General features: G+C 39.7%; 3 protein-coding genes across 5 annotated transcripts; 1 reads left to right on the forward strand and 2 right to left on the reverse strand.

Moving 5' to 3' along the window:
- The first annotated feature begins 2,031 nt into the window (after positions 1 to 2,031).
- LOC5510932 (serine/arginine-rich splicing factor 6) lies at positions 2,032 to 6,349 on the forward strand. 3 transcript variants are annotated; one of them, XM_032380119.2, is made up of 8 exons: positions 2,032 to 2,269; positions 2,347 to 2,417; positions 2,899 to 3,012; positions 3,644 to 3,737; positions 4,839 to 4,912; positions 5,023 to 5,116; positions 5,318 to 5,409; positions 5,648 to 6,349. In XM_032380119.2, the coding sequence occupies exons 1-8, from the start codon at positions 2,150 to 2,152 to the stop codon at positions 5,817 to 5,819; spliced, it is 831 nt and encodes a 276-aa protein (XP_032236010.2). In that variant the 5' UTR covers positions 2,032 to 2,149; the 3' UTR covers positions 5,820 to 6,349. The 3 variants fall into 3 exon arrangements, with proteins under 3 accessions (XP_032236010.2, XP_032236011.2, XP_032236013.2); XM_032380120.2 differs by having other exon boundaries at positions 3,647 to 3,737; XM_032380122.2 differs by having other exon boundaries at positions 3,668 to 3,737.
- Positions 6,350 to 6,512: 163 nt separating this feature from the next.
- LOC116617413 (CD59 glycoprotein) lies at positions 6,513 to 10,292 on the reverse strand. Its single transcript, XM_032380123.2, has 2 exons — positions 10,075 to 10,292; positions 6,513 to 6,985 (listed from the first exon to the last, which is right to left on the reverse strand). The coding sequence occupies exons 1-2, from the start codon at positions 10,127 to 10,129 to the stop codon at positions 6,690 to 6,692; spliced, it is 351 nt and encodes a 116-aa protein (XP_032236014.2). The 5' UTR covers positions 10,130 to 10,292; the 3' UTR covers positions 6,513 to 6,689.
- A 5,890-nt stretch (positions 10,293 to 16,182) lies between these two features.
- LOC125561764 (ficolin-1-like) lies at positions 16,183 to 18,424 on the reverse strand. Its single transcript, XM_048726098.1, has 3 exons — positions 17,884 to 18,424; positions 16,829 to 16,947; positions 16,183 to 16,467 (listed from the first exon to the last, which is right to left on the reverse strand). The coding sequence occupies exons 1-3, from the start codon at positions 18,206 to 18,208 to the stop codon at positions 16,183 to 16,185; spliced, it is 729 nt and encodes a 242-aa protein (XP_048582055.1). The 5' UTR covers positions 18,209 to 18,424.
- Positions 18,425 to 18,564: the final 140 nt, after the last annotated feature.

Raw genomic sequence — 18,564 nt, forward strand, 5'->3', positions numbered from 1 at the left:
AACCATGAAAAAGCCTGCTTGAGGAGTGCATTAAAAATATATTCATTATCTTACGGTTTGTATTGACCGACATTAGGGGTTCATAGGTAGGGGCAATCACGAGTAAGTACGCAGCTGCTTTGTCTCCTATTATCTTTGTTCAACAAAGGGAGTTCTTTTGTCTCTATTCTTCTCGTTCTTTGTGTCGAGGTGCGGATATTGTTCATTTGCCCAATCAAATTGCAGCTTGTAAGAGCTGCGTACTGACCCCCAATCATCTTTATCTGTGCCAATTGTGTGATGATTATGATGATTATTTCATCAGTCCATTTATTTCGTGTCAGTGGTAGCACTCTGGGGAGTACATTTTTAGTGTCCTAAGATTTGGAAGTGGTGAAAGCATCTCATATGGCCAAGCCTTAGCAAGCCAATCAACCGAAAGGATTTACAACGAAAAAAATATTCAGAGGAAGGATATAGAAATGTCATGATCAATGTAGATGGGGCTAATAAAGTTACAATATAAATTTTTCAATTTTTTTAGTGCACATGCCTAGGAAATAATAGTTGTTCTAACATTCCATTTTGGTTTGAATGGGTCAAATAACATTTGACCAAGAGCTCTGCAAAGCCCACCCATATAGCTACCAACTCCCTTGCGAGACCGAGAATTTTTAGTTGTTGAGAATAAAATGAGCAACGAGCACATCGAAAAATACAATGCGAGCACCCGGAAAAAATTCATAGATCCGACGCGCGCACGGATATCCAATCAGAAAGCAGCAAATAGAAGCCAGCGAAGTGCAACCCAAAAGTCCCACAAATTGTACAACATGTCGGATGAGGTCAGTGAGTCCTGCTGGGGTTTATCTAAAATATAGACTTTTATAGGGGTTTTCCTGCGACTTGGGAAATAAAACACGGTCGCCTAACATGATGGAAACTTGATTTGCTGTCCAAGCTTGGTGAAAATACTGTAGAAAAGCATAGAAATAGATAGTTACAAGTTTGGTTGTTGAATGGAAACGGCACGAGTCCAGCTCGAAATACGAAAACTTGGAAATGATAAGATAAAGCAGTGCTCTCTTCGGTAGGTACTATGTGTTTATATGCTTTCTAAGCTATTTTTGTCAACTTGCAGTGATTTAAGTGCGGGGAAAAGTAGAAGAGAATGCCGAACTCGCTGTTTACGCCTGACTTTTAATCTACATGTTTTATCGGCAAACGTCAAGATTAATAGCAAAAATACAAACGACAGTCTCATTCCTATATGAAATTGAAGTAACCTAGGTTAATATCAATCACAAGTTTAATGGTAGGACTTACACGTCTTGTAAGTGGTTTCTTTGCTTTTTGTTTCTTCGTAGTAAATTTTACGTGTTTTTCTACAATTTAGTCCTAGCTCTACACTAAAAGCGGCCGGGCAAAGAAAACAGGGCTAGCACCGGAGAGTGCTTATTTGCTTGTCCAGATTCGCAGAAAAATATCTCAAACCAATCTTTTTCGGCGCCGATTGCCGACTTTTTGTGGGACCCACATGGCTGTTATTGCACCATCTCTTTCCTGATCGGCTATTCGTGCGCGCATGATTGACATGTCGGATCTATGAATTACATTCTAGACTTGAACTCATGTTTAGCGGAGCCAGCGCGGCCCCATAGGTATATTCTTGGGTTTCAGTCACGTGACTTTTGGCGGGTGAATTTACTTCCGGTGATGAAGTGGTGGTCAAAAACAGCAACGCACGAACATGGCAGCTGTAGGTGAAAACCAGGTTTCTCCCGTATTTTCCAATTATTTTCTCTCTTTAAGTCTAGATATTCGATAGCATTACTTTCAAGCCATATGGCTGTTATTGCACCATCTCATTCCTGATTGGCTATTCGTGCGTGCGTGATTGACATGTCGGATCTATGAATTGCGCGAGCATGCGAGCATTAGCCGAAAACTGCAAGCACAGAGAAACTTCGGGGGACCACTCAGAAGAAAAAAATACACACAGGTAACCCAATATCTATTATCGACCACGGTCGACCAATTACCCACAATGCACCCCCAAGAAGCGCCTCATGTTCCCCCGATCTCGTGTTAACTTGCGATTTGAGCTAAGCTTCGGTTGTTCAGGTTTCTCATCATATTTCGCAAATTAACTTGCTATTAACCCACTACAATGAGTCGAATCTTTTTGGGAAGGCTTCCCAGAGATGTAAGAGAAAGTGATGTCGAGAAATTTCTGCGTGGATATGGCAAAATTCGCGACATTAGCTTGAAGAGAGGCTACGGCTTTGTGGTAAGTTTGGAGATTCACATTTCTATTTCTTGCTCTTCTTGCTTGTCAAATCTCACATTCCTCTGCCTGTTTTATAGGAATTCGACGACCACAGAGATGCAGAAGACGCTGTTCATGATCTTAACGGCCGAGACCTGATAGGAGAACGGTAAGAACTGCCAAAAATTGCACAAACCATCGACTTCGTTTCTGGTAAGATCTTTGACTACTGATTCAAGTCACACGAACCTGTCGACGTTTTGGCGCTTTTTAACTCGATATCGCTCCCTCAAATGATATAAGTCTTAATAAAAACTACTAATTCTACCTTTTTTATTTTATTTATTTTGTTATTCCCATAGTCGTGCTTAGTTTATCCTTGTTTTGTAAATTGGTTTGATTCGTTTCAAGGAGAGCTTGGCACGGCGTCGTAAACGACCCTGATTAGCATAACCGGTCAAACCGGTTATGAGGCCTTTCCACCGTCACCGTGGACTTGATATTATTACCGTAACTTGATATTATTGTTCAATTCAAAGATTTAAAAAAATCTTAATGTTTGGTCATTTTCAGTTTGTACTTTTTTTATAAAGGTATTTTTTAGGTTATATATATATACAAAATTTAAATGTTTTGTCTGTTCCACCAAGGGTTGTTGTGGAGTTTTCTAAAGGAAGACGATCCGAAGGTGGTGGCCGTGATCGCCGTGACTTTAGCGGGCGTGGTGGAAGGGATGGAGGGCGAAGACCCATGTGGCTGGACAAGTAAGAATTTTTTCCTATTTTACAATATATTGCATGTTATCAATATATCGCATGTTTACAATATATCGCAATCTGCTGGCAAATTTTATAAAAGCCAGCCGTATTAAGGCTTATTATCGGACAACTGGCTCAATTTCCCAGCCATCCAGCAGATGAATTCCTTAGGAGTAGCTCCTCATTGGCCATTTGGGCTACAGAGAAGTTGATAATGATAGCATGCCTACCCTTAGTTTATATTCCAGCACTTTGCTTGACAATGTGATACCTGTTGGATAGCATGCCTTCCCTGCTTAGTTCATATTCTAGTTCTCATACATGACTGTTTGCTTGACGATGGGACAATAAGATAATTATTGGATAGCATGCCTACCCTCTTAGTTCAAATTCTAGCTTTTATGCTTGACTGTTTGCTTCTTGATGGGATAATTATTTGAAAACATGCCTACCCTCTTAGTTCATATTTAGCACTTATGCTTTAATGTGGGATAATTATTAGATAGCATGCTTACCCTAACATTACTATACTATATTAAGATTATTCTATATACTATACTAAGATTACTTACTGTTTGCTTTGACAATGGGATAGTTGAGTCTATATCCTTAGCACTTCTGCTTGACTGTGGCTTAGCAGTCACTCTTCTTCATCCAACAGATATGGCCCTCCCGTCAGGACCAACTACAGTGTCATTGTCGAGAATTTGTCCAGCCGAACCAGCTGGCAGGTAATTCAAACTATGATTTTTCTTCTTGTTTAACCTAACTTGCTATCTTTTTTAAAGGATCAGGGTGATCACTGGGCTTACTGAGTATGTATTTAACTATCCCTTTTTTCTTGAGATGAATGAAATGTCGCCTCAGACGATAAATACATAAGTAGAAAAAATAGATAGATGAAAGCTCTTCAAAGTTCTGTCCTCATACACCATGGTAACATAGGACTATGAAAATGCAGCAGTATGATTAATAAGTAATATTTTTATAAAACAAAATTCTTCACTTTGCAATAGTGACTTAGATTTGAATTTATGTCTTAAGACAACATGTGAGGGCATATCCAAACTATTACTTTATTTTCATGTTGACAGGGCATGTAAAGCATAGAAGTGACAAAATACTAAAAAAATTCTCGCATTGTGGTTCTGAGCTCTGTGATGCATAAAGAGGCACCACTTAAAAGCGCGTAGACGTTCTCTATCTCGGCCTGAGAAGGGGTTATAACACAAGCAGTCATCCATGCTCGCTGTTACGGAGTGTAGACGAGGGTTTTCGATGAGGAGGCTTGAGAAAAAGTGGAGGGATAGATCCCTGATTGAAGAGAGGTGTAACCCCTTCTTGCGAATGTGATGGCCTTCGTGCTATAGCGCTCATGTGATGCGATGATTCCTACTAATTTGAGGGTCTCTGTGAAATTTCTAAATTCTTGTATGGCCCAGGTAAGATTCATGGTCCATATATTTTAAAGCACCACATGCAATAGACGGCAGTCAGTAGGATGAGGTGATTCAGGCCAACAGAGTAAACAAGCTGCTGTGTGCAGAAGAACTAATTGGAGCTCCCGAAATAGTCCCATATATCTTACAGCCATTCTCTTTAGAACATGGACCACACATTTTGATGCATTTTATTGAAAAAAAAAATGATTTTCCAGAAAAGTAGCCTGGTATTTCCATATTCTCTACAGTAAATATAAGACTGTGGTTTGTGCTCTAACAGATGTGTCTGTATAGTACATCCTTTTGGCTCTTCTCTTGTGATATCTCAGTAGTTTGTTGGGGAAGATAAGGTTTTGAATTTCTTTTCTAAAGCATAATTTCAACTTGTAGGACTTGAAAGATTATTTCCGCAAATATGGCAAGGTGACATATGCTGATGCACACAAGAAAAGAATTGGAGAAGGGTAAGAATGGTATTTCTTGCACTTTCAATCATGAACAGTTGACAACGTTTTAGTATGATAAATTCCTTCTTGTTCTGATTGATGTGCTCATTGGATTGTATACTTCACAGGGTTGTAGAGTTCGAGTCAAAAGATGATCTCAACACCGCCATAGAGAAGTTAGATGATACAGAGTTGGGTGGAAGAAGAATCAGGGTGTATGAGGTAACCTAAAAAGAATTTAGTAGTTTGAGAGGGGAAGTTAAAAACATATGTAGTCAAGGTTTAACCCCAGAGTCCCATTCAAGCTAGCATCAACTGGGCACCTCTTTTGAAAAAATCTTTCTTAGAATAACCTTTTTGGAGCAAATGCAAGACATGCAGTATAATAGCCTGTATTTGACACCTTTTCTATGTCTGGTCCAGGATAAAGACAGAGACTCTCCACCAAGGAGTTCCAGGAGAAGATCTCGATCACACTCACGCTCTCGCTCAAGGTCACCAAAGCGCAGATCAAGGTACTCCTTTTATCCCACTAGTAGTAAACTTTGACCAAGGCCACTTTGAATGAGGCATGATCCTTATCACTAAAGCAATATGTGTGGCAATGGAGATTTCTGCAAAGAGTTGTCATCTGGTCATCATAATTATGAATGCTGGCAAAGGCAAATGCATTGGTTTGCCTCAAACTGTAAGCAATGATCTACTTATTAAAAAACAAGAAAGAGCTAAACCATCAAAAATAATTTTTTTAAGGTCCAACTCCAGATCAAGAAGTAGATCCAGATCCGCATCTCCAAAGCAGCGCAAAGGAAGCCGCTCAAAGTCCCGCTCCTACTCACACAGCCCCCGTGCACAATCTCGCTCACGCTCCCCAACACCAACTGAACGTGTCCAGGAAATGAAAGTGAATGACGAAAGTGACTAGAAGGATTCTGTCCATTGTTACTGCTACCTTGTGGGTCACTCACACAGTCCTGTAGATAGCACCCCTTCTATACAACATGCAGATACTAGTGTTAATACTTAGTGGAGAGTTAAGTTTGTTTTTTAAATGCATTTCACTACTTGATACTTCTGTTGAAGTAATGGTAAATGTTATTTTTACCATTTTCTACAGTACTAAGGGTTGTAATAGGGCTCATGACTAACTTTGTCTTATAGGGTCTCTAAAGCATTTTGAGATGTTGTTCTTTTCATGTACCGATCCAAATTTAAATGAGTGAAGTCTATTGTTTAATCTTCATTTGCATGAAAAGAATGTCGCCTAAACTAGACCTAAATCACCTCTGATTAGTTCACCCATAATTTAATTTGTTTTATTAAATTTATCATAGCAGAGGTAGAGACTGTATCCTTGGATGCCATAGTATATACATGACAATAGATAATGCAAGGAGCTGATATGATAAAGTGTTAAGGCAGTACTATGTTTTAGAATAAACTTACTCATCTCAATTTGCCTATTTTTATACACAAATACCTCAACACGTGCACATCCCCTTTCTGCATTAAATTACACTGGGTTGTATTGGTTATTACCGCGCAACACTGCATTCCTACCTACGCGCGCTCGAGATTATCCACTATGTGCAAGCTTGATTTCAAGAAAGGATAAAACTTTTCAGTAAAGGCTTTATTAAATACACAAGGTGACCAAGAATACTTTTTTTATGTTTTTACAATTGTTCTAGTGCATTGTGCTAAAATTTCAACAAGGACCCCTTGTTGTTTCGTAAAACGAAACAAGTTCGTGCCTACAGAATACAAGATAATTAAAATAAACTGACACTCATGTTTAATGCAAAGCACCAGCCGCAACGAAAGCGGCAAGAGCAGTCACCAAGACGACAGGTTGATTGACAGCACCTGCGTTGCACTCGTCCGTCTCACAGCACGCCGCCTCGCAGTAGTTGTTATTGTCAGTGCAGCTTTTGATTCGAGCATCGCAATCTGACTTCTTGCCGCAGCTTTTGGTTGTAGAGTCGCCCGTGCGATGCTTGAAGCACACGTCTTCGTCTTTCTTGCACGGCATTGCCATCTCTCCGCAGTTGCCAAATGGGTTATTACAGGTGTAGCATTTTAGAGACATTGCTATGGAATGAATAAATGAAAACACGCACAATTTATGCTTGCAAATACAAGATTGATCTAGTGAGTCAAACTACAGAACATCAGTGCCGTAGCAGGCTTTGAGATAGACTTGCCCCAAGTCGCCCTCTTTGATTTTCCCTAATAGGAGTGCGCGATTTAATGGTATTTTCCTCAATAATCAGTAAAAAAAAGTAGGCGCGCGGAGAGGACGACTTGTTCCGTTTGCACGATTTCGATTTGAATTTGCATATTTTTGCCGCGAAAAATATATGCGCGCGCTCGTTAAATGACGCTATTCTTTAGCGTCTTTAGCGCTCGCATGAAAATAACGAAACTTGAAAACGTTTTCGCTTCAAAATCTTTCCAGTCTCTATTTCTTTAAGCTGGCCAGCGGCGACGACGGCGACGGCACCAAGAACGGCGCGCGCGCTCACGAATTGCTCAAAAACGCGTTGTCGTCCGCGACGGCAAATGTAGAATGGCATTTTCCTATTTTCACGTTCTACGCGCGCCGTCAGGAACGTCAACGGTCGTTTTGGAACATGCGCGAGTGCGCGCGCCGTTCCCGATGTCCTCGCGTAAGGTCTCTAATATTTGGGGGCACGATACAGAAACCTGAAGAAAATATAGGGGGGCACAACCCCTTATAAATATTTAAATAATATAGAGGAGGAAGGGTCATTTTTTGGGGGGTGGGGGGGAGGAGGAATATTTCGTGTACTACCTAGGATCCTTTTTCTTTAGTTTTGGTACCATATTCGAAAAGGTGACCGGTCGGTTATTGCATTTCTCTACCGATAGAGGTGTAAAAAACCTGCAGGACGTCACCTGTCACTTGGAGGGTAAAAAAGACTGCTTCATCATCTAAGTTAGTGCTTCAACGATTGCATATTGTGCTAAAATCTGTATCTTTATAACGACGGATACCATTAACGGTTACAAGCTTTGTTAGGTAGATTTTGGGCACTTATACAAAACCAAACATTTGATGGTATACAATGCACTAACAATACAACAGTTTAATATTTATGATGTTTTTATGCTATTCTTACGATAATTGAAGTGGAAAAAAACGTTTTGAGTCTAGTAGTGATAATTGGGGATTAATTAAGCGACAGGTGTAGAGCATGACTATAAAGATAGTATAATTTAAACAAACACTCCAAAGCTTATGATACAAACCACATCCACTTTGTGTGCACTTCAGTTTATGAGAGGGACTAGTGTTTTTTGTTTTGTACAACGAATAATCGAGGCCAAAACAGAGCAGAACAAGGAGAGAAGTACATCTAAATACATCATCTGTGTTCAGTTTGTTTGTAACAAAAAAAAAATCCTGGCTTTGGGACATCCCCAATACAACAATTACAACAGTGTCAACAGTTTTGTGACGCGCCACCTAATTTGTCTACCTTTTTTCCTAATTAGTCGTAGTTGATGTAAAGCGAATGATTTGGGCTTTTGTTGAAAAAGCAACCTACTTACAAGAAAAATTTGACGTGACACAATATTAGTTTAACTTATATTACTTTAAGGATTATGATCATAATCATTTCTGCTTGGAGTCCTTTATTGGGGTTGCGTTATAATAGTCTTTTTGCGCGTGATGTCGTCGGCTTACAGTGCTTATGTACGCCACGATGGAATACTTCGGACTTCCCACTGCCCACTGGCGCGCAAAGGAGATATCAAAACTCATTTTACCAGTTTTACAGCCACGAGAACAGATGGTAATAGTTCTATATGCGTTAATTATTAGGGACTGTAAGTTTTGTAGTCAATCGCACATACAATAAAAACATTAATTAACAAAAATGTGTATTAAAATCTATCCTTTTTCATGCTATGGATGTTTGTTTGGCCGCTTTTTGTCAAAAATTGTTTTCTCGAAAGCATGCCGTGCGGGTTTTAATTAACCTATTTTTATGAGTGTTTATAGTTAAAGAATGTCGATCACCCACTCCTTTGTTATTGTTTATCATCGAAAATAGGTTTATTCGCAAGGAAACTTCTAAATAACAATCCACGAATGAAGTCTGATATGTTATTCAAGATATTTGATTGAAACAAGAGACCATCATGGTCTCTTGATTGAAAATATCTTGGCGACTTGCTTTAATTAGCCGATGGAAATGGGTGCTTCGGTGACTCACCATTTAGCGGGAGCATAAAATGATTGGCCTTCTTTAATTGTATAAAGCATAAACTTTTTCAGTTAATTTTGAATTTGAGAACTTTGAAAGGTGTAAACATGCAACAATTATTTGCAAGAAATACATGAATGATTCTGTTTCTTTTATCTAAATTCCTTGTGTTGTATTTATATGATGATTGTTATTTTTGGGGAAACGTTTATCATTAAGTGAGAGTAGGATGACAAATATGCTTATAGTAAAATGCAACCCATTGAAAACAAAACACTTTTAAGATTATAAATATTTAATTAGCCACTCCCAGTTACTTTCACACTATAAAAGAAGGGCGGAATCGCGTTAACAGAACTTAAGAACAGGTGAAAAATTGAAACAGAAAACTATTGTGAGCGATTTGGAGAGCTCACTAAATTAACGTAACCTATTAAACTGTCAGCAGGATTTCAAACTTTTTTTTGGTTTCAGTAAGGACTATATCGTTATTAGCTACTTTAAATTGTTTATCAGATCAACCATTGTAATTCTTGGAAGTGGAAGCAAGGTGTTTTTCATTTGGGCTTTTGAGCAAAAAAATAAAACCCATCGGTGATGATCTACTGCGTGCAGTCTTTTTCTGCTGGCCCGTGTCAGATGAGTTATATGCTAAATGTTATCATATACCATCTAATTTATTGTTCTATGGATCTTCGATATTTTGAGGAAATTCTGACCATACAAAACAAGAGCACGCAAAAAATTCCGGAAAACAATTCTGAACACGGCAAGAGAAATCAGTTGCTTCACCGTCAGATATGGGATCCATGTCCCTTCTTTGCAAAAATGTTCTCTGCTTTATGTGTTTAATCATATCTAACACATTCAGGGAACCCGGACCAGACACGGATATACGATTTCAAGAGGTATATATATAAAAAAAAGACAAAGACCATGACTTACCTGTTGGAATAAGGACGCAAACTGCAGCCATGACTATAAGTGTGAACTTATTCATTTTCTTGCTTGCCTTCTTGAAACAATTCCAGCTTTCAGTAAAGTATAGTTGTAATAGAATTCCGGCGGTGGTGCAGTTCCAAATGGTGCATTTAGCAACGCAAACGATTGGTTACAACAAATACTAGCTTTCCTATGACGCCTTGCGCGGTATTTCAACGTAGTCCAAGGCGTTATGTTCGGTCGGGTCTCCTAAGGTGTTTCGGATTTTTTTTGCTTTCCCCAATCTCTCTTGTCTTGGCAAGCAAAGGTATCCCGAACGCAACACTAGGGACCAGGCTGCGCGGACTTCATAAAGGTGACTAGAGAAGGAATTAAGGAAAATCTAGAAATTTTGGCTATTTTCCTGCAGAAGTCTTGTTAAGTATTTTTTTCGAACAAAGCCTCCCTCGCAGGCGTTTTAAGGCAGGTCGCTCATTGCCTAAAAACGCCTGCGAGCGAGGCTATTTCGAACAAAGCACCTAAATGAATAAGCCCAGCAAAATAGATGGCTTAAAATTTGTCGAGAAAATCAATATTTCTAGGTTTCATTCGCCACCTCAAAATTTCATCAACTTAGCGCTTTGTAGTTTGAACTAAGCGAAAAGTGCCCAATGTTTTACCACAAATAGAGTCATCTCGAATAATGGGCTGTCATGTCATACAGTAAGTAGCATGTGCACAGCTAAAAGGAACAAATGCCACTATTATTATATCGAAGCCGGCCCCAGAGCCCCATATGTAAAGAAATATGGAACAGCTATGCGAATCAAATTTCGTGTTATATTGGCGGGAACCCTGTGGTGTCACAAATCAGCCATCAAGACGTGCAACTTCTAGGCTGATAGGAGACAGGAGAGTCATCGTCACGAAGACGTATATTTTTTTAGTAAGCGGGGCATAAGCGGTCAAACAATCTGTTTCTTGATTTTCTTGGGCAAAGGGAGGTAGCTTGAGCCTGGTTTGTAGAGAGCCATGTTTAAATCTAGATCTTCTTGGTTCGCCTCGTCGACTTGTTTCACCATCTCTTCGGGGTTCACCGTAGTCATACAGGGACTCCTAAAATAAAGCTCGGAACCACCGACTTTCCGCTTCACAAACTTCACCACGACACTAGCGAACCACTACGACCCTTCTTTTCTGTAGGTTTTCGGTCTAACCGGTGTAGGATGAAAGTTATCTTAGCGGCAAAAAAACACGCAGAGGTCGTATTTTTCCCGGATGCGTGGCTTGTATTTAAAGTTTGCAGAGTGTTCTGCTGCGGGTCCTTAGACAAATTTCTATTCGAAAAAAGAAAAAAAAGCAGAATTGACACTCTCAGCAAAACGCTCGAAGTCTAGCATCGTTGTGCCAGAGCAAGCATAAATTGACAGTTGCTTGTATTATTTTAATAAAAAAAAAATACAGCTATTATCATACTGAGAGAATGCCCTAGGGCATCATTAAGTCCTTGGGACATAATTAATTCATGACCTCAATACCCCTCTCTCTGCTAACACACCGCTTTCTGGTTATGTTTTATTGTCTCGACCTTTTTACAGATCAGAATCAGTAGTATTAAGCAGCGCTACCGCTTATACCAAGTGTTCAAGGTACCCATTCTTCAACGTTTTCAACAAACCTTTGCCCGCATTAGAATTGACTGTTACTTGTCGAAACTCCATTTTTTTGTACTGTTTTTATGTCTAAATCAAGATTTTTCAGTGGCCTAAATCAGCTATTTTGTGTTGTTGAGGTGAGGCCAACCATCAAATGCATAATACTAAACATTTTCGTGATATCGTCGGAGAGAAGTGAGGACTAGCTCGCCACTTGGGGAGGTACCAGGTTTATTTTATCTTCCACAACGAAGTTACAACTCTGCAAACAAGACAAACTCTGGAAACAACTAACAACTAAAAGATCCACGCTTAAAGCCGCATTGTCACCAGTTTACTTCCGGTCGATTACGTAACAATCTCCTATGATTTTTTATGGAAACTGCGGAAAATATTTCAAACTTTTAAAAGCAGGTTGTCTGTTGGTAGTTTCTTCGAGGATTTGACTGATAATTTATAGCGGATGGCCCGTTTTATAGCGCGGATTTTAATAGATTCTTTTATCTTTTGACGGTTGAGGTTCCCGACGGACCTCCGGAAGTAAACTGGTGACAATGCGGCTTTAAATGCTCCCCTTTTTGTATGCTGTCAGAGGTTAAACAGGCCTTTGACAGAGGTTGCCTAGTTACCTTTCAGTTTAAGCTCTCCATGTGTCCAATTCATGTCGTTACATTCACTTAGATCGATTAATACCAGTAACGCAATTCATGTACGCTAGCGTAACATAGCAGGGCCGTAGCAGGGGGTGGGACACTGGGGGCACGTGTCCCGCGCCTCAATATTTTCAAACATTATAAGGAAAAGACCAATAAGGGCAATGCTTTGCCCCCAACCCTCCCACCCCCAATGCTTTCTCAACGTTTCTGTATTGTACCCTTCTAATATTTCAAGGCCTGCTACGGCACAGGACATTTCGAACAGACTCTAGATATATTTTTGATAAGTTAACTTGCTTCGGCTAGAGAGTACGAGGTCTAAATAAACAGCAATACGATAATGAGTTCCGCCTCCTCGCAAAAGGTGTAACTCGCTTTCAGGCTTGAAAATAGACTAAGCTGTCCACCTTTTTTCAATCAACTTTTAGCGGCTAAATCATATTTAAGAAATCGAAATAAAGATTAATTTGGTTCCTCTACTAGCCTCTGGTGCAAGTAGTTAAGAATATCCCAATAAATATAGCTGTCAAATTACCGCGTAATATATGTTACACTTGTATCTTGTACACTTTATTATGCTAATAATCGCTTATAGTGTTTTGCCTGATTCTACGGAGATATCTAGCGTGATGATAAATATGACTTGAGAAAGAAAAATCAAAAATGCGCTGCTCTCATGACTTCTCTCCACACTTTGAGTTATGAGACAAACTTAAAGCCATTGATCCAAAGCTAGGACACCCTAAGTGCAACAAGTTTTGATCTATCCCTAAATAAATAGATAGACCTCGGGTTTTAAGGCGAAATCATGTAAAGTAAAAGGGGACTTGTGCTAAGAGATCACGTGACTGTTTGGGTGACAAACTACCGCGCGCTCTGCCTTTTAGCGGCAAAAAAAACAGCAAACTTATTCAGCGCTTACCAAAAAAATGATTTTTTTTCGTTTATCACTCGACCGAGTTTGAAGCCATTTCGGCAGCGATTTCACAGGGTTACTGTGAAACCGCTGCCAAATGGCTTCAAACTCGGTCGAGTAATAAGCGACACAACAAGTGAGTATTGCGAGTCATTTTTATTCATTAAGACAAATTTTAAGATTTTGATTTTTGACCTTCAAAGTGCATATAATGAGCTTGGGCTGCCTATGGTTAAACACTTAAGCCAAAGCCTCGCAAACGAGATCACACCCATTCTCTGAAAAAAGTCCCAAAATATACACACGCTATACATTCCTTACTAACATAGCTACTTTCTTCATTGATTAGTAATGCCCGCGCCAAGTATACCAAATAATCCCCATTGATAACGGACAAGGGGCGCTGTTGTAATACGGGTTGTTAAGGTTACAATGAAAGCAAGCGTTGTGCCACCAGCCACCGCCGCCATATTGCGCAGCGCAGTTTTGGCCTGGTTTCTGATCATTGTCTTGGTCGTAGGTTGGAAATTTCATCCCGTTGGCAGGGTCAAGCGAATCCCCTGCATCTCCTGTTATGAAAGATAGTGTTATTGTTATTATTAATGAATAAAGAAACTACGCAATTTTTGCAAATGTGTTTCCCTTCTTTTTTGTAAATTGAGTAAAACGCTGTACTTATTTAACCTGGGAGCGAATTTAGGTAAGATGGTATTCATTTATATCCTCTGATAGAGATTCCGAAGAAGACTTGGTATTTTTCGTTGTAAATTTTAGCAACTCGCGTTTCTCATTAGGAAAAGTTCGTTTATTACCTCGATGGTGGGGGTGGGGGCGGGGGCGGGGGCGTGAGAATTTTGATAAAAGTAAGGGCTAAAATTAATTGCCCCACCCCTTCAGGAGGAACAAAATTTCCCATGCCCACCCCCTTTACGCTTCCCCCATATTTTCGGTGCCCCCCCTTTCCAGAAAAAGAAGAGAGAAGAAGCAAAGGAAGAACGGCAACGACAACGTCAAAAAAAAGCGAGCAGGCATTTGCTGCAAGCTGGTCAGAAAAGGAGGTTAAGGAATTGGCTGAAAACATTAATTAAGAAAAAGTAAAAGCACTAAATTTTTCAAAGATTCCACTAAATCCGGGTTGTCAACCTGATAAAGTTTGATGCTAGATATGATGCAGAACCCGGTTGGGAACTCTCCAGAATCTTGAACAGGGTGATCGTCCTAACTTTTAGGGTATAAATTTTCGACCGACTACTTTGTTGAAGGATTTTTCCGATTCTGCTATCTCTTAGGGTTAGAAATTCCTACGACCACACCCAAAGTGCTATCCCTTAGGGTTAAAACCGGTTTTGCCGACGATCACCCCATCCCCCTCCCCCCGCCCCGGGATTCAGAAGAAGCAATATGGTTTGCCGATCTTCTACTTGCAAGAAAAGCCCAGCACAAGAACAGAAAGAGACAGAGTGAGACAGCGAAACAGATATGAGCAACGATTTTAAGACAGAATGAGCGCTGATAGCTCTAGTTCAGTTTGTTTTGCACTGAATTCTCCCAATCGTTACAGGGCCATACGTGGTAAATATATGTAATGATCATATCATTTCATCTGACTCTTTGTAATCACCAATTTAGGGATCAATCAAACACATTTTTCCCATGCAGATATGTTTTCTACGGTCCTAATGTTCGCAATCACCAGTGGTGCTACAAGTACTCCGTCAAAGCATACTCCGACATACAAGTGTAACTCTTTTCTGTCTTGTAATGTAACAGTCCAACAATCAGGAGAAAGAATAAAAAACCACTCCTAACTCTCAATATTCAACCATGAGATTTTACTCTCTGTTTCTCTTTTAGCGCGCGGAGGGGCATGGGTATTACACAGGTACCCCGTGGGGACTGGGACGCACCGCCCCACAAGCCTTAGATAGACACGACAAAATAGACTCTTTTTTTTAAAAACGTCTAATTTCCTGTTGAGGCTTGTCCGTTCCTGTTTTTGGAACATTTTAAGGCTAAAGTGGTTTCAATGATATTCTTTAATTTTAGTGTAGCAAAAATAATTACCGATCAATTAGGAAGAGAATAAAGAAACAAGAAATAATAGCGGAGCCATGGGTTTAGAAATGTGGGATATGTTTTGACAAGTTTTGTTAAGAGATATTGATTAATTATTGATAGACATTGATTGACTTTATGAAACCGCTTAATAATCACTTAGCACATGAGGAGAATGACTGACATACTGTATGAACACGAGAGCCAACCGGAGGAAACAGATAAAACAAGTTAAATCTAACCTGGAAATACTAGAGAGTTATGCCCGCCGCATAAGTAAGTGAAATCATTGATGTAATTTAGATAATCAGAGTTATGATAGCAGCAAATGTGAAACCATAATCAGCAATTATAATGAATTTCAGATCGAATAAAAACTCATCAAATTATACGATTCGTGGCCGAGTGTTTCTTCTATGTATCTTAGCGGAACAAGCTATGCGACTTAGTTTATGTGGTCACCGCACGGGTAGTGTGTAAATATCTGAGTCTCGGCATGTTCTTAGTATGTTTAGTGAAATCTCAGACTGGACGTTCTTATTAAAAGGGTTCTTATAAAAAAAACTGTAAAATCTTTGCGTTTTTTTAAGGTAGCCTATTTTATCAGACGTCCATAGATCATTCGCTTTGCTTCCTATGAAGCGAGCTAGCTCCAAGCCTACCGTCTAATGAAGAATTAGGCTATTCTCAAAGTCATTGTAACTTTATATGACTACAATTTTTCGATGATTTTTAGATTTAAAACCGCCAGTAATCTATATCTTCTTGTGACACAAACCGAAGGGAGTGATTATAAGCGCAAACTGACAGCAATCAATATATAGATATTTACCTGAATTGTATCTGTATTTCAGGGCAAGGATGTACTTCGAGCCTTGTTTCCAACTGAAAAGTTATCATATTCGGAGACTCTGATAATATCACCCCAATCTTGAAGCCTCACACGCAGCATTTTCGCGCCCGAACTGTTGGTCAGCCTGTGGATATTGTCAAGACCCAACATGAAGTTGTCGTCTCCAGGAGTCCCGATCCCTACGCTGTACTCATCAAACGTTCGTCTGAAGTCAACAGAGTCCGAACTTCTTTGTTGAATAACAGTCCAGACCACAGGGGCATCGTCAAACACGCATCTTACCTGTTACAAGAGAGTGGAAGACGTCGTTAGGCAAACATAGAAAAAACGATGGGTAAACGGATGGAAAAGGAATATTCTGGCAAGCAACATTCCGTGACAATAGTAGCTAAAACGTTTTAACCGCTTGCAAAAAAAAAATAATAAAAAAGCAAAATAAAACAACATCTTATTTTCTTGTGAAAAAGGCGACCCCCCCCCCCCCCCTCATCTGGGAGTGGGGGGTTGGTGATGGGGAAATTTCGACGAGATGGTATAGTCTGTTGTTCTAAGAGCGCCTTTTTGTAAAATGGGTGGGGATATGGGTAGGGGGGCTCACGTTTTTTTGTCACGGATTGGAGCTAGCTATACCACTAGTACTCACCAAAAAAGGCGTGTGGCTGTCTGGAGAAAGATAATAATTCCCATTTTCCGAAAAAGGGTTGCAGGCGAATACTTCCTCACACGAGAGTGCTGGAAATTTGTATGCACTCCCCAAAGGAACTAGAAACAAAAAAAACATCTATTTTCAGGCTGAAGTTGCAAGTTGAAAATTCATCACATTAGCGTTAAATCCTCATGGAAAACGGGCAAGCCGTCCATTGTGGGACCATGTAATACATTTTTACATACAAACGCTGTACGGTGGTACCTTTATTAAGCGGCCACTTAGCAAAGCCTAAACATTTTGGTCTTGGCCACTCTTTTCCTGTCCCTAATTATTCATTATTCGGGTAATGTAGAAACTATCGGAAGATTCCCCCACATTGGATTGATGCATCACAGACAAATCAATTGGAAAGAAAACAATAGAACGGGAATGCAATACAAAAATGAGGTAATCCAGCCAATCCTGTTAGACCTTACGAGCGGACTTCTACATTTCTCCATTCAGGGGCGTGTCTAGGGGGGTGGCCCAGGGGGCCCGCCCCCCCCCCCCTTCTAGCCGCCAAAAAAACAGTAATTGTATGAGACATTATCTATAACACAGGAGACAATGCCTTAAAAAGACCTTTTGGGCCTCCTCCTGTAAAAAATCCTGGCTACGCCGTTGCCATTATTTAGAGTTGAAAATATTACCTTTATTTAACGACCAGAAAAGAAGAAGAGCAAACAATTGGCCATGTAGAGAAAAATATCGATTGTTTAAAAAATACCACAGAAATGTATATAATATATATTTTTGGTCATTCGGATTAATAGAGCACAGCTTAAAAAACCTCTGTCCCTAAGTAACCTCACATCGCGAAAGAGTTTCCTAATTCCCCAGTTCCTAATCAGGAACTCAGTAGGCCAATTGACTAGGAACCAAAAAGCACCAAACGAAGAAGAAACCAATAAGAAACCAAGAAGTTTCAGGAAACATAATCACCGCGGTAATAGGAATCCGGTTTTTCCTTTCTTTCGTACTACTGTGTTTATACCCCAACAACACCTTACCTCTCAGCTCCATATGGTGCCCATACTCATATTCAGCAAAATCATCCGGTTTCGCTTCCTTGTCCCCTTTATTCAGTTGGCACGTCAGACTGTCGTAAAGAAAGTTGATGCTCTGGCACCGTTTGTCTTTCTGACATTCGGCATAGCACAACATCGGATTACCTTCTTGTAGTGTTTTTAAAACATGGTTTACAAGTCGCCTTCCCTGGATTGGGATAGATAATTTCGGACCATTATCAGCATCACAAATTTGGCATTTTCCTGTTGTAATTAGCATGAAAACTAGAAGACCTAAGATTTGAAATCTCACAAAAAAGATTTTCATGACTGATGTGAATAACCAGCCTCAAAGAAACATAGGATAACCATGTGGTATTTTTTGTTTAAATATTGATAGTGCCTAGATGCATTCTTTTATGTATTGCCATTGTATGGGTAAATTAAATCTCTGGCAGATCGGGACTCATTTTGTTCAATCGCAACAGGACATGGACGAGGCAATACAAGAAATATGTGAATAATAAAGGGGTCGATTACATAACGGTATGATGCTTTTGTAAACATTCCCTTGTGTCGTCTTTAAAATGTCGTTATATGGGGATCTTAGAGGTAAACACAACGCAGAAGTGCTTTAAACAAATAATTCACCCTCATTTTTGTTACTATTTCAATCTACTGTAT

Source organism: Nematostella vectensis, chromosome 4 (assembly GCF_932526225.1).
Source record: "Nematostella vectensis chromosome 4, jaNemVect1.1, whole genome shotgun sequence".
NCBI classification, from domain to species: Eukaryota; Metazoa; Cnidaria; class Anthozoa; order Actiniaria; family Edwardsiidae; genus Nematostella; species Nematostella vectensis.